We start from the raw sequence: 25,794 nt of genomic DNA on the forward strand, positions 1-25,794 counted from the left end.
CTTTATTAGGACAAGGCAAAGCAGTCTGGACAGGATATACTTGTTCTTTATTTAAGGCCAAATATTCCACGAAATACCTTCCTTTCTATATGATACTTACCCATTAAGTATGTTTGCATGAAAAGTTAGAAAAGCATCTTTTTCCATTATATTATATGTGTTGGAGTTATTCCCACGTTGGTTGGAAGAGTCATAATTCAACGGCATTTAAGCTTGAGACCGAGTCAGTCTATTCTGATAGGTGGGGAGCTCAATCTTTTAAGTCATTATTTAATTGGATCAAATTTGTTCATGTGTTTGGATCAACATTCCAGTTTTAAGAGCTATAAACTGCAAGTGATTTATTCAAATGATATCTGTTTGAAAGCTCAAATTATCGTCGTCTTCTGTCACCCCCCGCCCGCCGGTGGTTCTCTCCGTTTTCGATGCCTGTTCAATGCTGGCGTCGATCTCCGTTCTTCGATGCCTGTCGTTTGCCATAGAGAGGAAGGAGTGCTCTTTGTTTATTAAAATGACAGTTGTGAACCATTTGGTTGATTCATTTTCCTTAATTTTCCGCAATCCTTATATTTCAGTTTTTAGCCATGGAATTTATAGCAACAGCAATGGATTTTCTCCATTGCCAAAAGTTTTTTTTTTTTTCCTTATAGAAACCAACTTGCAAAATGCACAGATGAGGAAAAAGAAAACCGACTTGCTAGAACTAAGAATGAGAAAAGTAGAGCAAAAACAAGCTTCAAGCTTCTAGCAAGCAAAACTAAAATGTAAATAAATCAACAGAAGACAACTCCCCACCGCCTCCTCCTCCTGCGTTAGCAGCAGCTGAGGCCGGCAGTGGTAACTCCAGCATATTTACTGTTGGTATTGTTGCTTTTGGTAGCTGCACCACCATAAGCTTCAAAGGCAGATTTCTTGACAAAACAACATTCCATCACTGGACAATGTATAAATTGTACCATCGCTGTTAAACTTTTATGGCTGGTCTTAATATGTCTATGTTACGAGTAATATATATATATATATAATAAATTTTATCTTTATGTATAAGATTAAGGATGTAGTTCTTATTGTAGTAAAATGAATATGAATGGCCATTTCACAAGTTTTTCCTTGACAAGCAACTATCAAATTCCAAATACGTTTCTCATCTACATCATTACACACACACACACACATATATATATATATATATATATATATAGAGAGAGAGAGAGAGAGACAGAGAGAGAGACAGAGTAAACCAGCAAAATACATGACTCAGATTGTAATCTGAGCTGCTGCAAATGTTACTCAAGATATACTGCTCCTCTCAGCTCAGATGTGAAACAAGATAGCAAGTAGCCCATTACAAGGAGAGTATAAAGACCAGCAACAGAATTGATAACATAGTAAAGCACGAATCCACAATCCGAACTAGAAAAAACTGTTAATAATATATATACATATATGAACGGACGGGTTCTAATACTGATCCAAGAGGAATTTCACTTCTTGCCTGTCGAGACTCAACAGCCCCCACCCCCGCCCCCACCGCCACCACAGCCCCCACCTCCACCCCCACCGCCACAGCCTGTACCTCCTCCAGCGGCAACAGCACCGTTCTTTCCGGCATATCTTCTATGGGGATTACTTTTGGTAGCTCCAGCAGAGGCCGTAGGCGCAAATTCCTTCCCGAGACAGCAGCCCATCGGTACTATATAACTTGTAGTAACTAACTCCTCAATAATAATTATCTTTTTGCAAGAATTTCTAGCAGCTCTAAGCTTTTAAGTGAATGAGCTTCTTTCTGATTCGTCTATCTCACAAGGATTTATATCCACACCAGCATTTGCTTATGCTATTGGATAATTATTTTATATTTGAAAATTTTATTTTTTATGTTATATACAATTCAATTTATAATTATATCATAAAAATAAAAAATTTATTTTACTTTAATATATTTTTATTTTTATTTATATTAGTCTTTTATAAATAACAATTATACATTCTTATAATATTTTTATATTTTTATATATAATATTAAAGTAAATAAATATTGAAAATATATATTTAATAATTAACATTTTATCTATTTTATTATATTAATAATTTTTAAATATTTAAATAATAAGAATTCTTAATAAATTTTATTTTATATTTAAAATTTTTTATTTTTTATGTTATATACAATTCAATTTATAATTATATCATAAAAATAAAAAATTTATTTTACTTTAATATATTTATATTTATATTTATATTAGTCTTTTATAAATAACAATTATACATTCTTATAATATTTTTATATTTTTATATATAATACTAAAGTAAATAAATATTAAAAATATATATTTAATAATTAATATTTTATCTATTTTATTATATTAATAATTTTTATATATTTAAATAATAAGAATTGTTAATAAATAAAATTATTAAAATTTTTATTATTTGTCTTTTATTATTATTAGTTTTTGATATTATATATATAGGAATTATTTTTTTATTTTTATATTAATATGTCACAATTGTTTTAATTATATTTATGATTTGAATTTTAAATTTTTATTTTTTATTTATTTCTATAATATTATATATATATATATATATATTATATAAATATATATTTCATAAAAAGATAGTAAAATTTATTATTAATTTATAGTAGTTATAATAATTATTACACTATATAATAATTTTATATTTAAATAAATTATAAATATTATATTTATTATTGCCATTTAAGATTATATTTTATTTTTTTATAAAAAATAAATATATATTTTTATTAAATCTAAAATTATTAAAATAAAATAATAACATTAAATATTTATTAAAATAAAATATAACTAAATATAATTATCTTTTTGTATTTATATTTAAAATAAAATACTTTAAACTAAAAATCTAAATCATAAAATTAATAATAATTATAGCACCAATAAATAAAATGATATTACTAAATACTTATTAAAATAAAATAGTAACTATTTACCTATTATAAATTTTATAATTATTAAATTTTAAAATTATATAAGTAAAATAACAGTATTAAGTGCTATTAAATAAAATATAACTAAATAAAATTATTGTTGTAATGTAATATTTTTTATTAAAATAAAATATTCTAATTCAATTTATATCTTAAATTTATAAATAATTATTCATTGATGCAAACATGTTACTAATTTAGTAGATATTTTAGTTGAACTGATTTAATGATGATTCATAAAAAAAAAATTAATTTAATTAAAATCTTAAATAAATAAAAAAACCGTTGAGATTCGTCAAAATTTATAAGATTCAAATAAAAACTACATAAATAATAATAATAATCAAAACATTAAAGTAAAAAAGTTATAAAATCTTTCTAAAAATATTTTAAATTAATAAATAAAAAATATATTCAATTTCTAACAATAAAAGAATTATTTATTATTTATTAATTTAAAATTATATAAAGTAAAAAAAAAAAATTTAACTTTGAAGCGTAACATATACATTTACATCATGAAAATAGATTTTTTATTATTATTTTTATTATTGTGATATATTAGTTATTAGTTATTATTATTTAAAAATCAGTGGTTCAACAACGGTTAAACCGGTTTAACCTCAAATTACTTCCTCTACGGTGGATGCTCGGGTCGGTTATGATAACATTGGATGCATCTGTACCTTTTGCCGTTTTGGGTCCAGCAGTCTGTAAAATTCTAATACGCACGAAGGCGGAGCAAGTAAAGACGTCGTTTGGAAACTTCTTTTGTTTTTTGTTTTTCCTTTTCTTATTTTATAGATAAACGCCGACTAGACGCTGGCGCGCAAAACCGTCGCCTTTCCACATCCACTCTTGTGTTGGGATCTTCCCGTAAGCGGTTTTATTTACATGTTTGTAGGTTGATTAAGTTAATCAAAAATTGAAAAAAAACCTGATAACTTATATCTGCTTAGTACGTTGATTTGATCATATCATATCAAAGATTAGGGTTTTTCTGTTTGAATTTTGATTTGGTTAATTAGATTCTGAGTTTATTCATAGGCAACTTGAATTTGTGAAAACGATTGTAACCAGTAGTCTTAATCTGATTAGTAATGATTAATTGATATGTTAAATGCAGTTACTTAGTTAGGTTATTGTTGAAGAAGAATGTTAATTCGGCTTAGCAAGCCATCCTCGGAGAGTGGTGGCGGAGGTGCGGCGAAACCCTTGCCAGTTGATACAGTGACTGTTGCATGTCCTGACCACCTTGTCCTTGCTGATCTTCCAGTTGCAAAAGGCATTGGTGCAGCCACTGCTGCTACTCTTGTCAAGACCGCTGGTCGCAGGTCCAGACGTCAGCTTGGCGAACGAGTCCATTTTTGTGTTCGTTGTGATTTCCCTATTGCTATCTATGGACGCCTGGTAGGTCTTTAGGTTTTTGTTCTTTGCTTTTTAACTTCACTTTTAATTGTCTCATCCAAAACTGTTCGTAGTCCGGTTTAGTGAGGAAGAATTAAATGAATAGTTTAGAAGAAATTCAAAATGGCCATTTTTTTTTTTTTTGCCTTAGATTCCTGTGACTAGTTTGAGTTGCACTCAGGCAAACTAGATAAGATTATACGAGGGGAAAAAGTGAGGAGAGAGGGACTGCTTCATGTTTGGTCGTATACTGCTACTCGAACACTCAATTTGTCTTCCATTGATATCTGTAATCTCCAAATACTTGCTCACTTTTGGCTAATTTATTCATTGTGAAAATAATACATAGGAGGCAGATCCTATCATCCTGTTTCAGTCAGACTGCTTATTTTATGGTCAAATAGTTGATCTTGCCCCATCTGGTTCTACAGAAGATTAGAAATTCCTTTGATGTTTTCTTTCAAATACTCGAGTTTCCACTTAGTTGCATGTTGGAACCTTATGACAATGACATTTCCTGTTTCAGTTCTCTTATGGAGCTTAGGCTTATAGCTATTATGGTCTCATCTGAGTTGTAAAGTTATGGAAATATTAGAATGCCCTTAAGTTTCAAGCATTGATTTTTTTCTGCTCTCTACACACCTTTAGTAGGATACTACAACATCTGAGGTCTAAATTTCTTTTATTAGTCATTCAAGCTTTTCCTTTATTTGGACTCGGTTTATTTTTGGAGAAGGAAGTACCTCATTTATGCAGCCTTTCAATAAGTTTACATTGTATATCCTGCACAAAAGTACATATTATTGATAATTTGATGTCCTATTTGGCAGGATGTGTGCCTTCGAGGTCTAAATTTGATCTTCCCATTAATGCTACTAGTCTATGAGTGTTGCAGGAGTAGGAGAGCCTAGTTCCTTTTACTAACTAGTTCATTTTTTTGCAGAGCCCCTGCGAGCATGCTTTCTGTCTTGATTGTGCTAGGAGCGATTCAATCTGCTATCTGTAAGATCTGATATTTCTTGTATTTATAATAAATATACAAGTTACCTACTTTCACTATGACAAATTATTACATTAGTTATAGCTTAAAGTTTGTTCATATTTTCCAGAATTTGATCTGTACTTGTTGCATATCATGGTTCTACACATGCGCATTGAATCTCTCCTTAATCCTTTAAATATAATTTCTCTGCTTAGAACAATAAATAGTTAAACATGTGCTTGTAGCTCAGAAGTAATTGTTAGAATTGTTGAGGTACTCTGGCTGGAGTTCCTGGTACCTTCTTGTTTTTAGGAGTAAATCATTATGAGTTACATTCAAGTTGTACTTGTTTATAGACCATAAATCAGTTTACCTTGAATTTCAACCTGACGGAAGTTATTTAGAGCCTAATGACATCCGCTAGACATTATTGAGAAATAACCACGACCCTCTAAAATACATTCCAGAGAGAGAGTGGGGTTGGTGTTTGAAGGGTTTGCTATCTTATAATCCCTATTTACTGACGGAAGATGTAGTCAAGTCTCTCTAGCAGCTATGTAATGAGTCTTGAAGTGGAAAAGATGCCTAATAGCAGTCTCTTATTAGCTATATCTATATATTTCAGCGTACATGATGGGAATGCTGCATGTATCTTAAAGTGTGAAAAGAGAATCGAATGCTTGGTGTGCTGTGGTTCTGTTGGCATCAGGACATGCTGGAATTACCAGTGCCTCCATTTCACATTGATAAGCCTTTATTAGTCTTGATCCGCTTTATTCGTCAATGAGAAGATGATAGCATGCCGCTATTAGCGTATGTGACATATACTTATCGAATTAGGGCAATTTTTCCCTGGAAGCTCATTAGTGCCATCTATTTCTTTGCATCACTGCATTGTTATTGACTAACGAACTAAATGGTTGTTTTCTATCTTTCATGGAACACAGTTGTGATGAGCGTATCCAGAAAATTCAGACAATCAAAATTATGGAGGGGATCTTCATCTGTGCAGCCCCTCACTGTCTTAAATCTTTCTTGAAGAGGACGGACTTTGAATCCCATATTCAGGAGAGCCATGCAGACCTTCTGCAGCCGAATGCAGAGAAAGAGAATGGTAATGACACAGAGGTTCAAAGTGCTAAACAATATTCTGTCTCAGATTCTACTGCTCGAGCTCCGACAAGACCACTCATTTCGCCTGGTTCAAATTCTCTAGATTCTGAAGACAAAGCTCGTAGGCAGCAGTCTAGAGAGCAACCACTTGCTAGGCCAATGATGCAACCAAGACCTCCCTTTTTCGGTCAAGGTCAAAATTATCCATCAGATCCCCAACCCGACAATAGTCGTCCCCCTGGATTTGACCGGCCTGGCATCCAGAATCATTTCCAACAAAGCATGCAGGGAGGCCCACCACAGGAACAGCAGCAAGGAATTTTATCAGAGACTCCAATGCCTGAATACCCAGCAATGCATCCCATTCAACCACCTAATTTTGTTATACCAATAAATTCAAATCCACTGATGACACCTCAATACGGTCTTCCTCCTTTCCAACCTGAGGGAGCTCAGCCATTTTACGGTGCTCCCTATGAGATGGGGCAGATGGCTAGGCCAGATGCAACATCAGAAATTGGAGCAGAACAAGGATCTTTGCTGGGTTTCCCACCAGGTCCAGCAGGTGTGAATTTCATGTCAAATTATTCTCAGCCCTGGAATATGGGACCTGCAGCAGGAGGTCAGGGAATGCCAGATGGCTTTCCAAACCTGTCAGATTCTCGTGGAAATGCTGCATTTTACCAAGGTGAGTACGGGCGGAATCCAGGAGTTCTACCAATGATGCCTCCTCCCCCACCCTCCGCTAACAAGGGGATGGAAGCTGTGCAGGGTGGTAATGCCATGGATGCTAGAGACAGCAAAGGCATATTGGCACCACAGCCATTTCCACATCCGCCACCACCTCCCCCCCCCTTGCCTCACTCATCACAGCCTAAACGAGGTAAGTATTATTCCGGTGATATGGGGCATGATGGACAGAGTTTCGGATGGCAGCATGAAAATCGTGATGGCTTTGGAAGTGGCCAGGAGTAGAGAAACTTTTGCTTCTTGCGGCTATACTATAATTTTTTGTACCAGAATTTTTATTCATTTATGCTGCTTTCTCTTCTCTTCTGCCTCTCCTCCCTCTCTCTCTCTCTCTCTCTCTCTCTCTCTCTCTGTGGTTAGACTTCTATTCAATTGGTTAGTTAGCTAATAGTCTTTACTTTCCTGCTCTCTGCATCTTGTCTATTCTCTTTTATTTTGGCGGGGAACTTCTTTTAGCTGTTACAGGAATTACTAATTTTTTTTAACACTTGCATGAGTTGGTAATTGGAGTCTTTCCATAACCCCAGGCGATGAGTGGGACTGTTATGTGAGGGTACAGGAGTTGTGTAGTCTTGTTAGTAAGACGAGAACCATGATGCAAAATTCACACCATTTTGAGAGGGTAAGATTGGTTGTCAGGTGCTAGATGAATTGAGTTACGGATGATGTTAACCAAATTATGAGCGGAGAGCTTTCTCAACAAAATAGAGAGTTGCAAACATCTGGATTTTCAGATAGCTATAACACGAAAAATCTTGGATTACTTTTTGTAAAAATAGAAATTGATTTCTTTGGAATAATAAAACTGTTGAACTGATGAATTAGAAAGTTGTGCAAAGTTCTCATTTTTCATTTCAATGGGTGCTTTCAACGGGTTATATCAACTAACCACAGGCATAGGTCTTACCGGGTCTTTTTGTTTCTGTATTCTTTCTTGTCTCTTTGGGGATTCTTAAAATTGTCAATCCAGATAGATTGAATGGAAGCCCTAAAATGCAGTCATACAAGCATGTACCCATTAGCCCGATCTTTGGCTGGGAGATGAAAGCATGAAATATGGCTTCTCAGTCTCATTCTAAGTTTAAAAAATACATTGTTTGTTTATGCTTTTTCTTGTACCTATTGATAGTGTGAAGCGAGAAGAGGGCTTAATTCAAATTTCTATAAATATTGGTGCAGACTTCAATAGTTTTTATGGGTGGATAAGAGTTGTAAGATAGGGCTAGGAAAAGGCTACCTTGGGACAGTTTTCGGCCTTAGTTTGGAATTTTGGATGGAGAGACAAGACAGGACGATAAGACATTAGTGTTCTTTTTCTTTTTTCCCCCGATAGAAACGTAAGCTGGCATTATTAAGGGTTAAGAACACAGCAAAGCTCAATATAGACAGGTATTGCAACCAAATCAGGCCTAAAAGATTATCGACTCTAAATTATTCAAGACATCCTAATGTATATAGTCTTTTAAGATATAATACAAATCGATAGCCTCGAATCGCTGTCGGTCCAAAGGCCTAGAGAAGCAGGAAAAAGATTTGAGATGCTCCTGTGGTATCTTATAACGATGTGGACTGGAGCCTTCCATCAATGGTAAACCGGACAGTCACAACTCCGGTCAGGTGCCATGCGACTAAAAGTGTCTTAGTACAAAAATATTTGATTTTAATTTTACAGCACAACACAAATAGATAACAGTTTGTTTTCGATCTAATTTTCCACTCATCCAAATATTCCACTGGCAAAACCTTACACTAAAATATTCTCTTCTGTCTCGCCTGCTATCTCGTCTTTTAAAATTCTTTTTCTATCACTTAGAATGATTAATGTCACTTCTCTTCCTGTACTCCTAATACTTCCAAATTAGCTTAATACCTTCATGGCTTCATGGCTTCATTTTCATTTTTTAATGGCTTACTATTTAATCTCCAAATAAAAAAATTAGTTTCCAGTCGCTCATTTTGAAATCCATTTTCCGCCTAAAATAAAGCACCAAAGTATTGATTTTATACAAACCTCAAAACCCCCAAAAACAAAGAAGAAAAGCTAATGTTTTCTTCTGAATTTTTACTATAATTCGTGGTGGCAGTTGCTATACATTTTCTCTATCGATGCCGAAAGACTGGAAACAAAATCAAGATACAAAAATGGAAGAATTTGTTTTAACAGGCCAATAAAAGAAAAGAAGAAGAAAGAAATAGATAAATCTCCCACTCCCAAAAGCTCAATAAGAAGATGATGCTCACCCCAAGCACTCCTTGGCACCTTGCAAAGAAAACCAATTCCAAGGACAGAAAGAAAAAGATACGTGGATGAAAAGAAATCAGCTTAGTTTCTGCTTTTCCAATATCCATTTTCTGATTCTGCCAATACACTCCACATCAAAATTCACATACAACTGCTGTGATTTCTCGTACCCCATCTTCACATATTTATCAATAAAATCTTCATGCCTCTCATAGAGTGCAGGAATTGTGAGTGTGATAACAAGACCTAGCACACAGGCAACTGTAAAATCAGCATTTCAACCACGGAAAAGCAAGGTTACTGGTAAAATAAAATTATAATCAAAAGAGAGGTGAAACTTACTGGTGTAACACAAAGAGACGAAATCAGTTAAACCACCAACAATGGATATCAGCAGCAGGTACCCAGCTACTTTGAAGAACAACCTTGTGTCCTTACCAAGGGCAATGTCTTGGGAAACTGAGAGGAAATCATTTACATGAGTGCGGATGAAAGATGCAACTTCATTTGCCATTTCTTCTGATAGATGCAACTCTGGTAAAGGTGGAGCAGGTCTGCACAGGGAGATGGGAAAAAGCATCGGTGAAGTCTCCAGGTTTTTTAAAGTGAATAAAGAAATAATACGTGTGATCAAGCAGAAGTTTAAAGTTTGTCATTTCATTTCAAAGTATGCCAACGGAAGGCAGAAACTAAACTGAAAAGCTAACAAATGATAACATTAAGCAATAAACACAAACTCCATTTCAACCCAAAATCATTTGTCTTAAATCTTAGCGAATTAGGACTAGCTTTTCAAAGAAAACTAGTGATTAGTAGTTCCTTTCAGTTAAAATAATACCTGGTACTCACAATCAGAAAACGAAATGCAGGCAACTTGTTTTCAATTCAAGTTTCATTTGCAAGTAAACAGACTAGCTCAAAGACATTACTATCTGCCTCTGGTTTGATATGGCTAGACCACATAAGCTTTCAACCTAATTAGTTGGTAGATTTTGTATGGAAATGGGATCATAATCAAAATTTATCTATTTTTAGGATTGTTGAACTCTCTACAACACATCCATGTCTTCTAGGACAACTAGGGTCGCCACTGTGAGCCTTAAAAAGGGCATTTGCAATGACTGATACCATCTTTATGTCCTAGCTCGAGGTAAGCTGATAAATAACCACCTTTGAAAGATATATAGATGCCAATCCTAAAATTATAAATAAACTAGAAAGAAGATTAACAAAGCAGAGAGATAAATATTGCTAAATTAAGATCAATGAAGGACCAGCAATTGATTATGGTGAATAGCAAAAGATTTTTGCATTTAACAATAGAATTTAATTCCTAAAATTTGTGATTTTCAAATTCTTCAGAACTCAAGAAGGCAACCGTAAACTTAAATACTGGTTAAGGATGTTTTGAAAATTACCGGTTCAGAATGGCAGCAGATTTGGCCCAAAGAAAGAGAATGGCAACAAGGAGGAGAACAACACTGGAAAAAAGTGACAACAGAGTGTAACCAGATCTCTCAAACACCACCCAAGAAGCTAAAGCTGCTAATAATATCCCACCAGTAACATTCTTTTGCCTCCACAGTATCACATCTGCAACTGTAAAACGCAACAACAGTTGTAAGCCAAAAGCCCAAAATATCTCCATTTGGATCACATACTTTTATCTTTAATTCTTCATTTGGAGTTTCTGAATATAAAGATCACAGAAAAACCAACACAAGATTAAAAACTTTGGAAGTACTGTATAAATAAATAAAATTTTAAGTAAAGAAGGAGCTCTCCTACATTTATGAAATCAGACTAATGAATGAATGCTAACTAATGTCATACGACTGCCATTTCTTGAAACCATTTCAGCGTTCGTTTATGATGCTTGCCTAAAAATGCAACCCATCAACACGGAGTTAAGATTAATGTAGTCTTTACTACTACAAAAAAGTTTTATTTTTGCTTACCTAAACCTCCTCCAAGGATCTCATGAACAGTTGTTTGTCTATTAAACAATCGACCCGATGAACCCATTTAGATGGAAAGACTAATAGAAAAAGAATCTTGAACCCACTTCAGATCTAAAAACCCACCAAGAAACTGCGGAAGAAAAGAAAAAAGAAGAGATGTCCTTGAGCAGACGATCTTGGAAAATTAGAAAAAGAGAAAGAAAAGAAAAGAAAAGAAAAAGGAAACAGAAATAGGTTGTCTAGACTTTCTATCTACAAATACGAATACAAAAGAATTTTGTCATAATTTTTGGCAATGGCATTGAGGTCCCATGTATATGTTAAAAATGGAAGAGTGATTGATAACTGTTAAAAAAGAAAGATGTGGGTTGGTGAATGGTGATGGTGGTCTCTGCTTCCAGCCCAAAAGGCGTCAAACCGCCCATAGCTTTTTTTCTACCTTTTCAGCTCTTTCAGTTTTCCCACCATACAAGTATAAAAAGAAAAAATACAGATGCTTTTTCTTTTAATACTGAATATAAATGCTTGTATGCATATACGGTTACGAATACATACTGTATATTATTTAATTAGAGTGTCTGAATGGGACCAAAAAAAAAAAAGAAGTAATTTGGCAAATAGAGGCAGACATTCCTTGTGCAGTGACACAATCTGACTACTCAATATCTTCGCATGTGGTGTGGCAGCTCTTCAACGATGTTGAACTGTCCTTGTGCTGTTTTCGCCCCTGACGTGTATTTAGGGGGCTGTGTAGGCCCCTTTTGTGGCGGCATGGGACGGCTGCTGTATTTTCAGGGTCAATGGCTACGGTAAATTTGCTCTTCGAAGTCATAACTAGACAGGATAATCCAGGTCCACTGGACCTCTCAAGGTAAGAGGAGAGAGCAGAAAACAAAATATGAAGAGTTTGATCGCAACTATCCTACGATGAGAAAACTTTATCAAGATCTTTGAAGTACTTTTAATAAATTAATGAACTAGCTGTGGGGATTATATTATTGACTTGCTCCCTTCAGTTTCGTATTTGTATTGTACCGTACAACCAAGATCACACAGATAAGACTAGGAAAAAAAATGAGGAAATCCAAAATGGAAAAGAGAAAACAACACTATATTTGAAACCCAAAATTATGCAATCATCCAACAGGCATAGTTTCTTACAGAGGTTTTCTTTTTGTTTCAGGTTGATTTGATGTAAATGTGAGAACAAAAAGTACAAAGAATGTGTGTACCGTTCCATCATCTGCAGAACATCCTAGCTGAAACGGATTAGTGTCTAATAAAAATTGATTCCAAAAGTGCGGATTCTCATTGTGAAATTTTTTCTCCATGTTCTTTGTTATCAGTTTCAGTACTACTACCAGCTTCAAGACTAGCCGTAGCTTGAGAAGAATCCATCAAGCTCGCAGCTATTGCAGCCTTCAAGTCCTCATCTTCAAATTCTGCAAGTGCATCGTCAGCTGCATCAGAATTCTGTTGAGTCAGATTGATTCTCTGAGAACACGATTTGGTGATCCTCTCAGCATCTTCAGGAGATAGCCACTGCCCATAACCATTAGAAGCTTCTGATGATGCTATTGGAAACTCTTTTGGGAAGTTTCCTCTTACTAGGAAAATGCTCCAACCAGAGCTCTTCAAAGAATCTAGATAGGCTGCAAGATAAAACTTAGACAGGTGCTCTGGTGCAGCATAGAGACTGTCAAAGTTATACCACTCCCCATTTACTTTCCTTATACAGAACCAATGATCATGCAAATGGCAAATAAATGCATTTTCCAGATCAGGGTCAATCTGTGCAGGCTCTGCAACTGGACTGTTCAGGGGGATGACCTGCAAATCCCACACCTCTAACGCCTTTTCTAAGACCTGCCAAATAAATAAATAAATAACCAATAAAATAAATTCCAAAGGACATTAAAAGTTTGGTATAGCATCCACAAATTAAATTTTTCAAACACTAATCACAAAACAAAATAGCACATGTAACATGCATTTAAAAACAGCTCACATAGAGCAAAAACTTTAAGCACTACTTTATACTGGCATTTGATCCTAATAGGTTCCCAGATACTTCTTCAACTTTCCAAGAAAAATCAAGGAATAAGGTTCAAATAGGCTATTGAACTTGTTGTGCAGGGCCGAAAAAGCCCCTTTGACCTTTTATGCCACTTTTGGGCTCAATTAACCTCTATTGTAGAGAGAGATTTGCACTTGACACACACGATTTGAATGAGTAAAAATTTTAAGTTACTTAAAAAAATCAGATCCAATTATGAGAAAAAAGAAAAAAACACACGACACCAGCATCTTAGTTATTCTGTACGAGAAAAAAATCAAGAGTTATTGGTATTCGCTTCTATTAAGAATTATTGTCCGAGACAAATAGGATCTACTTTTCATTTCTTGAATTTTCTCCATTTTATTAGGAAAAAATCTAATACAAAAAGAATACATATAAAATTAAGAGAAGAATAATAACCGGTATAGAAAACACTTTAAAAACAATAAATCACCAAGCTTCAAGATCCAAGATTCAGAAAGAAGATGGCAATAGAGTTTATAGCAAGAGATGAAGAAATTGTTTAGCCAATTTAAGAAAATTTCTTTCTTCTATAAACAAGTATTAGGGAAATAAATTTAGAAGGTGGTGTTGGTCACAACCGGTATTGTTATAACTGTTGCCGGAGGATTACATGAAGACATCAAAGGCAAAGAATGGGCATCGTTCTGCCTCAGCACCATGATGCCATGCCTAGTGTTACTATTGTCATGACTGCTGCTAGCTCGACTCCTTCAGCTCCATGTCTATACTTTGCTCCTCCTCCCACTTTCAATTTATTATCCTAATACCATTAGATGACCGAATTGATTGAAGGAAATCGATGAATGTGCTCCAATCATTCTTTCTTACGATTTAATGACTTCTTTTATTTGGGACCTTTCTTTTATTTAAAAAGTAAAAGGAAATAGTTAACAAAGAAGTGAAGTTATTATAGCACGAATAGCATTAAAGGATGATAGAATAAGGACCAAAAAAAGTGAGTTTTCATTTTTACATGCTCACTATTTATACGCGTGGGTGGTAGGTGTAAAGTGAATAAAGAATGGCATAAAATTGCATTTTCATGCACTTTCCTTTTAAATAGCATTTCAGTGTTTTCTCTCTATAATTGAGGTTAAATGAGCCAAAAGTGGTAAGTTTCGTATTAAATTGGCCAAAAAGGTTTAAAATGTCTTATTTGGCTTCACGCAACAAGTTAAGTGGCCAATTTAAACCTTATTCCTAAAACAACAGAAAACAACTAAAAAGGGCAAAAGAAAGTCTTAAGAAAGAACATAGATTAGAGGCTCAACAAAATCCTATAGCTAACCACACAAAAGGAATTAGAATATAACTGAAACATCAAACTATAGGGAGTGGGATGTCAAAAAGACCCTAAATTCTTTTGAAAAAGAAGTGAAGAAGCTTGGCCACGTGCAATAGCTAGCCAAGAAAAACCTCATATCTTTTGGAATGCAACTATGACGTCCCCCTTAATGCATAGCTGGGTACCAAACAATTACAAATATCTTCCACAAATTTTCTATATACTGATTCAACACAAAGCCAACAGACACAATTAACTCTCTTAAGAAATGATGCATTACAACCAGAAAATTATTTCACCCACAGAGATGCCCTCCGCACGCCATTTGTAATAAGTTCTAATCTCAATTTTGGTTCTATTAGTTAGTTTCCAACTTATCCATGTTTTCCTACAGCTAATTTGTACTTCGATAAGCCAAGTTAAAAATCTGTAGGTCCTAGAGAATCTCAATCATCCTCCCGTAGGTTTAATGGTTTTTGAGGGATAATCTCGTAGGTGTTGCTTGGTCGCGGATATCAAGGGTGATTTTGGGTTTGCAGCCCTCGTATGTATCAAAAAAAAAAAAAAAATCAATTGGTCCTAGAGATAAAAGATTTGTTTCAGTATACCCTATATCTTTGGCAAACTTGTAGCATCCTATTCTAAGCCTCAAATTATTAATTAAAAACAACAGAAAATGTTGTCCGACAATGTGATTAATATGTCCACTCCCCTCCAAGTTCTCTCTCCAACTAGTGGTGTAAAGATAATTACCAAATCTCCAAAAATATAAGAATACCTTGCACACAACCAAATAAATGAAACTTAAAGTCATAATCCCTTGCCATAAAATGTCTCTACTATTACTCGAAGAAGAAATGAAATGAGATCCATAATTGTAAACTTATTGCTTCTACTTCCTTAAGAGCAATAAACATATTTAAGAGAACTTCTACATATACATATATGAATTTGAGCTAATGTTCAAAACTGTTCTCAGCACAAATTCAATTGAATTAACCTTAAACCAAAAACATAGGAACTCTGATATTAATAGGTACGTTTAGTTTTGAACATTAGCTATCCAACAACTGGCTTTCTCAAATGATTCATTCTGCCACAATAAGTACTGATACCATTAACCAAAACCCTAATTATTATTGCATCCACTTCATTTAGATGATTTGATACACTCAATTCAGTTATCTGAACAAAAAAAGAAGTGAGACTCTAAAATTCAACTACTTTCCTTCTATTAATTTCCTTGCAACATATTCTCATGAACTACAATACAGAGACAGAGAGTAAAAGAAACAATCTTTAGTACCCATCCCTATATAGAATTGCTTTATCAATTTAAAGACATTAACTTTATCATCTAATCAATGAATAAAGCGAACCTGGATACTAAAGTCACCATCCAATGAAACATTATGAGACTCGACGGAGAGAAAATCCCCGGTGGAAGAGCCACCCATTTGCATCATCTGACGCTCCTTGCAATCAAGATCCGATGCAAGCGCCGCCAAATCAAATTCTGAGAAGAAGGGTCCTTGTAACACCGTGTTCACACAATGTACTGCACATAGCTTTGCCTCTTGCACCTCATGGTACAGCATCCCTCCATTGCTCACTCCTTCCATTTTCTTTTCCAATAGAAATTAATCGAATTAGTCCCTTTATTCAAATAACAAAATCTTCTATTTAAAAAGAAAAACTTTCCTTTTCTATCAAAAAAAAAAACCCTAAATTCTTTTTTTTAATGTTATTATGTTCAGTATGCAAGATTCAACTTTTTAAAAAAGTTTGTTATAATTATAACTGTGTGCCGCGTGTATTACACGTCAAACTAATATAAAACAAACAAAAAATACTATGTAAGAGAAAAATCAAGATCAGTTCAAATAAATTTACGAAATGCATATATAAAAATAAAATAGAAAAAAGAATGAAATGCATATTCTTATCCTCGAAATGTGAAAACCTTTTCCCGTTAGTTTTAAGAAAATCTAATTTTGGGGTACAACAGGTAACATTTTCTTTCAAAATCATTACAAATTAACTTTTCTTTTAAAATTGATATAAACTTTAAAATAGTTTTACCGATGTGGATATGCAAGACCCATTAGTCAGCTGCTAAAAATCAATCAATATTATATTAATGCCAACTCCTATACTCCTTTTCTGTTCTATTTTCAAATAATCAATTAGTTATTGAAAGGTTCATTTCAATTATTTAATGCAGCCTTTGTCTAATAAGAAAGGGCGAAGAGGTTGTCTTTCTCTCTGCCTAGTCTTCAGCAGTTCCTAATCAACCATCAGTTAGGGGTTTATGTGGCAAAGAAGTGTTTCTCTTAGTGCTACTATTAATTAATTTTGTTACCCTTTTATTTTCTTACGGTAGCTTTTTCCACTGTATCAAAATATATATATATATATATATATGACCCATTGTTATTAAAATTAATAAAAAAATTGTTATCCAAAGAAAAAAAAACCCTAACTTTACTACATCAACATATCAAAGTAAGAGGAAAACAAAGCTAAAAATCACTGACTAAACTGAAACCAACATAAATAGAAATCAACAAACAATACAAAATTTAATTAAACTCAAACTAAAATCCTATTTCCACCAAATCAAGCAGAAAAGGAAAACCATTGAAACCTAAAATCCCGAAAACCCAATTCCATATGCAAAGAAACCTGTATGATAACAGGAAAGGTATAAAGAAGATAGAAAAAATGGAGTGGGAGAAAGAAATAAAGAAGAAGAAGAAGAAGACTTCAGAAGAAAAGAGGGAATAATTATCTAACATCATTTTATTAATTCCTTGTCCAACCCCAGCCGTCAGAGATCTCTTATTTACTTTTTCTTTCTGCCATATCCACGATAGCTAACTCTAATTCTTCACTGCTTACTCTTTTTTCTTTTTCTCTTTAATAGTGTGTTTTCGGTCGCAATAAAATAACCAAATCATATTGTTTATTTTATTTTATATGAGTTGGTCATAGTTTATAAATTTTAATTGTAAAATTTTTTATATTTTTTTAACAATAAATTTGAATAAATAGATAATAACTAAAAAATATAAAAAAAATAAATTTATAGTTGTTAAAGTTTTAATATTCGAAGTTAAATCAAGATTTTTCAACAATGAAAATAAATTTAGTTGATTAGAAATTCGTTTAAGATATTATTTTATATTTACTTTTCTTAGTCGTGTGTTATTTTTTTTGATTAAATATTATAAATATTTTATTTTATTTTCTTAATAAGAATTTGTTTGTCTTTTATTATAAGATTTAGGATAAATTTGATTCTAATAATTAAAAAATTAAAATCGTCAAATATAAAAATCGAAAATAGACAATCGCACCTAAAATGTTATATATAATTGTTATGTCAATACAATAAATAAAGTTCAGAGAAAAAACTCATTTTATAACAAGATTAACATGTATTCTTGAATGTAGTCAAATTTTACAGCCAAAATGTTGTATATAATTATTTTTGTCAACACAATTGATAAAGTTCAAAGGAAAAACTCATTTTTATATCTAGATTAATATGAATTTCTTGAATGTAATCAAATTTACTTATCTATTACAAGTTATACTTATTAATTATTTTTAATAAAAGAGTCCTTTTATTTAAAAAAAAAAGAAACATCATTTTATTTTTTAGTAGCTAAATAATAGATCCCACATACCTATATAAGCAATTATTAATTATTTTTAATGAAAGAGCCCTTTTATTTAAAAAAAAAAAAAAAAACATCATTTTATTTCTTAGTAGCTAAATAATAGATCCCACATACCTATATAAGCAAAAAATAACTTAAGTTCATGTTTATTTAACCAAAAGGTCTATGATATGTACGGAGTTTTAAAGAAAAGTTCCAATCAGGAACAAAAGAAAACAGAAAATATCAGGTGAATTGTTACACAAGGCACAGTTAAGGGTCCAATTTGTACCTTTGGCCTAATATTGGGAGTTTCATAATCCTTGCAAATGTGAAATAAAAATGTATTAACGGGAATTTCGATAAATTCCGGAGAAAATTAAAAACTGTACTTCTGAAAGTAGATTCCCGTACTCGATTGTATCAAGTGGAGTTGAGGCTTTTTCTTCACAAAGTGAAATGTATCAGCAAGTTTACATCGCATAAACAGATAACAATGGTAATAATAATAATAGTAATTAAAAAAGAGAAGAAAGTAGTGCTACAGAAAAATCAATGTCATTTGTTTTCTGTCTATCAAACATAAGTAGCATAGTCAGACTGTTTTCTGTTTGGAGCTGCTCTTATCACCACCCTTCAAAAAACAGAAGAATAGAATCTTTGTAGTCTCAATGAGCAAGACCAGACGAATTTGCATCAGGGTGTTCATTTGTCATCACGACACAACTTCTAATCTCCTTGGGTAGCATAGTATTAATAATACAAACTGGAATTGCCATCTGTTTCCTCGGCAAATATCGATCTTATACATCCTTCCTCCCTTGCAGAAGAAGTCTTAGAAAAGCAGGTCATAATGGTTCTTACCATTGTACAGTAGCCTCACAACTTTCCTTGGTTTTCCCTTTTTCATGCCCTTGCGAAACTCAGTTCCATATTCTGCTATGGGAATAAAGCCAGAACCCCATCCGCTCCTTGTATGCTGCAGTCATGAGAATTGTTATTAGATGAGAAGTACCATCTTACATCTAAGTTGAAACAAAAAAATGCTTACATCATTTCTTTTAATCAAAGCTTTTCCATTTATTGTAAGAAACTGCAATTTGACAAATTCAAAATCTTGATACAGAATGTATTACTAGATGAAATGCCATAAGCATCAATTTTAAGCAAAGCCCTTAAATCAATGTGATCTTATTGCAAGCAACAAGTAGCAACATTTCTGCATGCAGACAGAAATCTCAGACTTGATATGCGACAATGATAGCACATGCACATAGACGTAACAGAGAGTTTGTAACCAACTCTTACCAATAACTATAGGATAGTAAAATCTTTAACGCTATGCTTGGGAAGTTATACATAGACGGAAGATATGGAAATTAAAACGTGAATTCTACCCTCTTGTGATGGACGAAAAATAAAGAGTGGAATCTACCCTTTATTTTCCCCCCTCATTTACTTCAAATTTTTTTTTTGAAAAAAAAAATTTGCCTCCAAAATAGGGAGAAAGTATAGAATGGAAAATGAACTTCCAGATTATTTTTCACCCTCTCCCTGAAAACGAGAAATTATTCCCGCTCTATTTTTCTTCCCTCCTATTTTCCACTATGGATCTATTTCAACAGGAACTTGATGAGTCAATCCGCCTACACACCTTGCTTTCTTCCCCTGAAATTTACAGTAGGTGCAAATTCTCCCAATTTGTGGCCTACCTTACAGTTGCCCAAACATAAAGTAACATCATGAGCATATGGAAATATCTTTTTTTATCAGTGAACAAAATGCAACTCATCTTCCGTGCTGCACATTTAAAGAAAGATGATTAGCAATTTAATTATTGAATCCGCAGTTCTTTGATTGATGGCTCAGAGCAATAGGATAGAAGCTTAGCTTTATTCCCCAAGGGAGAAATACAACACAAATATATGGGGCAAACTAAAGTGAAAGCAAGTGTGACAACAACAGAATGTGCCATTCTCATCAAGATATGATGAAACAATGTTCTGCAATTTTGAAGAACAGATAGAGAATGCAAGTGGATTGTAGTTCTCATCCCATGTGCACAAAAAACAAATAACATGCAGTGTATCTGAGGGTACTTTCCTGAGTCGATGTTCTTCAAATATAATTACTGCAAGCGAAGTCTTATCTTGAGTTAGCATGCCGTAGATAGTCGCATAGTTATAAAAGCACAAGGCACATCAAGGTGCAAAGAGGTCCTCAAGCTAGGTGCAAGGCGCAAGCGCGCACCTTATCAAGGTGAGGCTCAAAAAGGAAAAAGTTCATACAATATAGCTAATAAGATTTAATATAAAACATGCATAAACTCATAAACTAGGTACCACTGTTTTTTAAATCTAAGTCCATTACAAAAACTAGAAAGAAATGCGTTCAAGAGATATAAAACCATAATTATAGACTTATAATCCTACTAAATAACTATAATTCCCAAAGCATGTTCCATAAGACAACGATTCATGATAGTTAAGCTCAATACAATCATCCTCTTCTTCATCTTCTTCTCTATTAAATTCCTCAATTTCCTCATGGTTGAAACCTTTATCGTCTTCTTTAAAATCTATCTCTTACTCATGTCGAAGTACTTTAGGTGTATACCCCTCTTTTGAGAAGATATGTTTTGACTTATACAAACCCTTATTCAATATTCTTTGCATTTCTTGAAGTAATAACGTCTAATAGTAGTGAGGCCCAACTTGCATCAATCCAATTCTAATTATAAGTGGAAAACAAAATTTAGGTCTAACTTTCACTAAGGCGCTCGCTCCTTTTTTGCGCCTTACCGCTTCCTTTGAGCTATGCAACTAGTGAAGTTGCTTGCCTCTGAGTCTATGAGGGGCACAGTTTTGACAAGATGATATTGCACTTTGCACAAGCATTGGTAGATGAATGGACACATATGTACAATTAGTATTAGTAGTAGTAGTATAGTATCTTACACCTTATCAAATATGAAAAATTAAAAAGACTTACACGGAGAGAGGATTAGACAGTCAAAAATAAAAAAATGGAGTACAATTCTTCCAGAAAGCATGATTTGATCGCCTATTGTGAATCAACCATCAATTTCAAGAAGCTTAGATAACAAGGGGTGCAGATTCCTTTGCATACAAGATGGCCAGAAAGGCCTGGCACTGATTTAGCATTCCAGACTCCGACCAGATTATTAGACTTGCTTAAGTACCATAGGATAATTAGACTGAAAACATGCACAAAGGACTCTTGCCTATAATACCAACTGGATGAGCTGTAAACAGGCATTCACATCTTTTTTCTCTGAGTTTTATATTTGCTGTTTATGCAACATTTTAAAGTATTTGAGAAAGATGGGAAGAGAGAGAGAGACAGAGAGAGAGAGAGAGTAGGCCCTGGCCCTTAAGTTACACAAGTTCAATGGCTGGAAATCGTAACTGGAAAGAAACTAAAGGGAAACAAACATACCTCATGCTCCGGAATGTAAACAATGACTGGTTGACTGCATAACTTCGACAGGACCTGATTCAGTGTCGGGGTCATTGGTTAGCATTTGTTTAGACAGAACTGCAAAGAGGCTTCTGTTTAATTGCAAAGTCAATATGAAAGCACATCCCCACACCTTAGAGAGATGAAGCAAGAGAGCAAATGAGCACTTTATTTCATGGTGCATTTGACAGAATTTGCATTGTTATCTAAAAGGCACTAGCTAAAGATTTAATTGTCAATTTTACTCTGCTCCTTCTTTGATGCAATCAATGACAAACAATGTTTTACGAATTATATTGATTGAAAAATTGATTGTGTCATTTAAGCTTTTTACGTAAATTATTCTAGTTTGATCATTATGTAACTTGCTACTTAACAAATGAAAGGTTCTAGTATTATATAATATACTATAATATTTTTACTTTCATTAGCAAGCATCTCATTCAGAAAGTTGTTTTCTTCCCATTTTAATAATGAATAGAGCTTGTTTGAAATAAATCATGTAAACAATTCAATTCAATTGAATTCTAGCAAAATCATGTGACTTGTGGCATGATTTCAATTTTTGCAACATGTCTTGGTCTTGTAAGTTGAATGAGAGAACTGAACTTTAGCACTTTTTCAAACATAGAGGATTGACTAGACAGAATTTAATTGAATTGAATTCTTGCATTTTTGAATTTCCAAGCACTGCGATCGCTGAATGAGGGAAAAGAAGTCCTAGAAATATCCATGCAACTTCGAAGGTTTGATAGATAAAGTAGGAGTCCTTGAGAAGGCACATTCGCCTGGGGTAACTTCCTTCTTAGAAGGAACTTTTGCTTAATTCAACTCCTCCTTCTCTCTCAATCTTTCAAGGGTAGCTGCTCCAAACCGGATTTACCGTTCACGTCAAATATGCAGCCTCCATAGTTCACATTGGTTTTCTCACTCTAAAACCTAAGTCAACCTCCTGACACAAACTCCATAATTCTGTGATAAATTTAATACTTAGAACCTATCAATGACATGGTTTGCCAACCATAATATCATTAGTAAGGCAAAGTTCTCATCCTATTTTAGACCACTCAACCAAAGTTGAAATGGTAAATAGTCCTAGAAAGTACAAAGTGTAGGTAACTCATATCTTCATGTCCATATCAATGCAAAACCAAATAAAGCAGTCAACAAAGTAATTAATGTTCTTGATATGAACTATTAACAGCATATCACCTTGACAAGTACTAACGATATCTTGGCTCAGTTTTAGAGAAGATATTGTACACTTAGAAATCCTAAGGAACTAGGTAAACTAACCAGAATTTGCTCATGCCCATCAATACCCTACATCCCAACTGGAATAACAGATTTTAACACCTGGGGCATCTTTTATTATAGGTGGCATTTTGTACTTTCAGGTTTTAATGCGCCCTTACAAAATATTTCTAAGATTTGCAGTTGCAAATTAGTAATTTTTCTCCTTCACAGTGAAAGACATAGGCAGCTCCTGGAAGTTGGCACATTGTTCGACCACGGAAAACTACTTGTGTCTTCAATCTCTTCAGTTGCATATATTCTTAGGTCTAAATGAGTGTGGTGTCTGAAAATTATTAACAGGTGCATTCCTGATTAGAAAGCAAAAATCTTTCTTCTGGAGGCTAATGCAATCACAAATAAAATGAAAGAATGAAGAGGGCAAGAATTAGAATAAATGATTCAAGTAAAAACATGCATAAAAAAGAGCACTAACCAATAGCTCTGACTCTCCTCCCCAAAAATCAGGGCGCCCAATGCGTTGACAATAACTGTGGAAAGGCATCAACAAACACGTTGAGATATAACAAAAGCATACATTAAAACGCCTAAATGCATAGTCATCTCCATACTGTTATTGAGGACTAACCGTTTCAAAGACTCATCAACGCTGATGGCAATCAGAGCTTCTTCATACTGCCGGCGTTCTTTATCACCATTACATAAAACCTCCTTCACAGCCATTCGTAGATCATCTGAAATAAAATAAAATTTTATTTTATTTTATTTTCTTGATACCAATGTAATATCAATACATAATTATCAATCTCTTCCATAAAACACAAGTATTATATACCACTTAACAGCTTTAGCACATACTCTGATCAAATTTAACAGCATAAGATTTCAAGACAATTTAAATTAAATTGCACATAAAACTGTACCTGCATCATCTCTTTCTTCACGTGGATTAAGTGAGACACCCTTATTGAGAGCCATTCCTTTGACCTAATTTCATAATATTAAAAATTATCACTACTCTACATATCATTGAAAAGAACCTATACCAAGCTACATAAAATTGATAAATACCAGTGCACGGAATAGACACCGGCCATCCCCGGTAACCTTCTGAACTGAATAGCGTTCCAATTTTTTCGTTGCCGGTGATCCACTACTTCTAATTAACGAAAACAAATGCAATAATTAACAAATATAAATGTCTAAATTATTTTATAATTTTTTTTTTAAAAAAAAAAAGAACTAACAGCGATGGTCCAATCCTAGCAAAGAAGCGATGGCTGGTGTGTGCAAAGAAAGGAGTCCAAGTGGAGATTGAAGGATCTGGCGAAGACACAATCTCGAATTTAGCAACTCCATGTTTAAGTTGCTCCAGGATATTCTTGTCTGCATATGATTACAACCACGTGTCAGAGGGGAAGAAGATCCATAACACAGCACTATCAATTCTAATTCATTACATTTTATATGTCCTTTTATTTTCTGAAGTATATACCGTTTACAGGTTTCGCCGCCATGAAAATTTGCTCAAAAATAGTGCACTGGACAGTGAAACTGGAAATATGGCACCGCGATAAGGAAAGCTACAGATTGTCAATTGCGTTTCAGAAAAACTACGAATTATAAAATCAATAATCCGTTGTAGTCTAGTCGGTTAGGATATTCGGCTCTCACCCGAAAGACCCGGGTTCGATTCCCGGCAACGGAATTACATATTTTGTTTTCTTTTTTTCTTTTTCTTAAACAAGTGGTAAAATTCTTTTCCTTTTCTTTCAAATCTTTTATTCTGAGTTTTCTATAATTTATTTCCAATCTTTTGCATGGTAACGTTGAATATGATCGGCAGATTACCTAACCCAACAAACGCACTTGACAATACCCTTCTTTTTTTCTTTTTTTCTTGGTGCAACTTCATTGGTAAGGATGTTATTAACAATACAAATACTCTTCATCCGCATTTGAATTGGATTTTTTTTTTTTTGTTATTTAAGTACAATCTTAATATTATATATATATATATATATAATATATATATATATATATATATATTTGAATTTTTATATGCTTATAAATGCTTAAAATTCATGAGGTGATTTAAAATATAAGGTAAAGGTTTGTATTTTTTATGTATTCTTTAACTGATAATAAGTTATGATACATAGAGAAATTTACACATAAAAATAAAAAGTAAACGGTGTTTTAACTCTTAAAGGGATAACTCAAATAATGAACTAACAGTGAATAGTTTAATGAAATATTAATAATAAGGAGATATATAGTTTAAAGAGATAAATATGGAGTAGGAAGCTCTCAATTTCTAATTCTTTATAAATACTATACCCTATAACGATAGTAAACAGATGAAAGCCACTAATCTCTATGGTACGTGACTTTATTTAAAAAGATGAGTATATAAGTGGCTTTTGACTACTTTTATAGTTTTTTTTTTATATTTATTTTACTTAACACTTATATGCTTTCTAATAAAGAGTAAAAAATATTAAATTTTATTTTTAACAAACTTTATTTAAGTCCGTCAAGTTATATTTTTTTTTAAATAATCGAATTGGATAACAATAAATATTTTTGGCAGTCTAA

General features: G+C 33.4%; 4 protein-coding genes and 1 non-coding gene across 11 annotated transcripts; 2 read left to right on the forward strand and 3 right to left on the reverse strand.

Moving 5' to 3' along the window:
* The first annotated feature begins 3,580 nt into the window (after positions 1 to 3,580).
* Positions 3,581 to 7,527, forward strand: LOC8273445 (E3 ubiquitin-protein ligase HAKAI homolog). Of its 2 annotated transcripts, XM_015724592.3 has the most exons (5): positions 3,581 to 3,850; positions 4,101 to 4,384; positions 5,325 to 5,383; positions 6,311 to 6,477; positions 6,580 to 7,527. In XM_015724592.3, exons 2-5 carry the CDS (start codon positions 4,130 to 4,132, stop codon positions 7,449 to 7,451), a joined length of 1,353 nt encoding a protein of 450 aa, XP_015580078.1. In that variant the 5' UTR covers positions 3,581 to 3,850; positions 4,101 to 4,129; the 3' UTR covers positions 7,452 to 7,527. The 2 variants fall into 2 exon arrangements, with proteins under 2 accessions (XP_015580078.1, XP_002527868.1); XM_002527822.4 differs by having other exon boundaries at positions 3,582 to 3,850; positions 6,311 to 7,527.
* Positions 7,528 to 9,250: 1,723 nt separating this feature from the next.
* Positions 9,251 to 11,956, reverse strand: LOC8273444 (reticulon-like protein B12). The gene is made up of 4 exons (XM_002527821.4): positions 11,427 to 11,956; positions 10,887 to 11,067; positions 9,811 to 10,022; positions 9,251 to 9,714 (listed from the first exon to the last, which is right to left on the reverse strand). The coding sequence occupies exons 1-4, from the start codon at positions 11,491 to 11,493 to the stop codon at positions 9,545 to 9,547; spliced, it is 630 nt and encodes a 209-aa protein (XP_002527867.1). The 5' UTR covers positions 11,494 to 11,956; the 3' UTR covers positions 9,251 to 9,544.
* A 563-nt stretch (positions 11,957 to 12,519) lies between these two features.
* LOC8273443 (ataxin-3 homolog) lies at positions 12,520 to 17,731 on the reverse strand. Its single transcript, XM_002527820.4, has 3 exons — positions 17,594 to 17,731; positions 16,177 to 16,422; positions 12,520 to 13,295 (listed from the first exon to the last, which is right to left on the reverse strand). The coding sequence occupies exons 2-3, from the start codon at positions 16,417 to 16,419 to the stop codon at positions 12,738 to 12,740; spliced, it is 801 nt and encodes a 266-aa protein (XP_002527866.1). The 5' UTR covers positions 16,420 to 16,422; positions 17,594 to 17,731; the 3' UTR covers positions 12,520 to 12,737.
* A 1,149-nt stretch (positions 17,732 to 18,880) lies between these two features.
* LOC8273471 (OVARIAN TUMOR DOMAIN-containing deubiquitinating enzyme 3) lies at positions 18,881 to 25,051 on the reverse strand. Of its 6 annotated transcripts, none has more exons than XM_048369763.1 (9): positions 24,692 to 25,051; positions 24,444 to 24,582; positions 24,268 to 24,352; positions 24,120 to 24,183; positions 23,825 to 23,930; positions 23,672 to 23,726; positions 21,922 to 21,975; positions 19,514 to 19,555; positions 18,881 to 19,441 (listed from the first exon to the last, which is right to left on the reverse strand). In XM_048369763.1, exons 1-9 carry the CDS (start codon positions 24,711 to 24,713, stop codon positions 19,298 to 19,300), a joined length of 711 nt encoding a protein of 236 aa, XP_048225720.1. In that variant the 5' UTR covers positions 24,714 to 25,051; the 3' UTR covers positions 18,881 to 19,297. The 6 variants fall into 6 exon arrangements, 5 of the variants coding, with proteins under 5 accessions (XP_048225720.1, XP_048225719.1, XP_025014677.1 ...); XM_048369762.1 differs by having other exon boundaries at positions 24,268 to 24,355; positions 24,692 to 24,845; XR_007214300.1 differs by lacking the exon at positions 19,514 to 19,555 and adding an exon at positions 20,117 to 20,262 and having other exon boundaries at positions 19,363 to 19,441; positions 24,268 to 24,355; positions 24,692 to 24,845.
* Positions 24,832 to 24,904, forward strand: TRNAE-CUC. The gene has a single exon. It is a non-coding gene; the product is annotated as a tRNA-Glu (tRNA).
* Positions 25,052 to 25,794: the final 743 nt, after the last annotated feature.

The sequence above is a fragment of the Ricinus communis genome, chromosome 10 (genome assembly GCF_019578655.1).
Source record: "Ricinus communis isolate WT05 ecotype wild-type chromosome 10, ASM1957865v1, whole genome shotgun sequence".
In the NCBI taxonomy this organism is placed as follows: domain Eukaryota; kingdom Viridiplantae; phylum Streptophyta; class Magnoliopsida; order Malpighiales; family Euphorbiaceae; genus Ricinus; species Ricinus communis.

Coding starts and splice junctions, on each gene's coding strand:
- LOC8273445 (XM_002527822.4), top strand. CDS start 4,130: ATGTTAATTCGGCTTAGCAAGCCATCCTCGGAGAGTGGTGGCGGAGGT. Junction 4,385..5,324: donor TTGCTATCTATGGACGCCTG/GTAGGTCTTTAG, acceptor ATTTTTTTGCAG/AGCCCCTGCGAGCATGCTTT. Junction 5,384..6,310: donor AGCGATTCAATCTGCTATCT/GTAAGATCTGAT, acceptor CATGGAACACAG/TTGTGATGAGCGTATCCAGA.
- LOC8273444 (XM_002527821.4), bottom strand. CDS start 11,493: ATGGGTTCATCGGGTCGATTGTTTAATAGACAAACAACTGTTCATGAG. Junction 10,023..10,886: donor TCTGCTGCCATTCTGAACCG/GTAATTTTCAAA, acceptor CTCCCTGTGCAG/ACCTGCTCCACCTTTACCAG. Junction 9,715..9,810: donor CGTCTCTTTGTGTTACACCA/GTAAGTTTCACC, acceptor CCTGTGTGCTAG/GTCTTGTTATCACACTCACA.
- LOC8273471 (XM_048369762.1), bottom strand. CDS start 24,713: ATGGCGGCGAAACCTGTAAACG. Junction 23,931..24,119: donor TGAAGAAAGAGATGATGCAG/GTACAGTTTTAT, acceptor ATTTTATTTCAG/ATGATCTACGAATGGCTGTG. Junction 19,556..21,921: donor TTTACATTCCGGAGCATGAG/GTATGTTTGTTT, acceptor GTCAAATTGCAG/TTTCTTACAATAAATGGAAA.
- LOC8273443 (XM_002527820.4), bottom strand. CDS start 16,419: ATGGAAGGAGTGAGCAATGGAGGGATGCTGTACCATGAGGTGCAAGAG. Junction 13,296..16,176: donor ATGGTGACTTTAGTATCCAG/GTTCGCTTTATT, acceptor TTTATTTGGCAG/GTCTTAGAAAAGGCGTTAGA.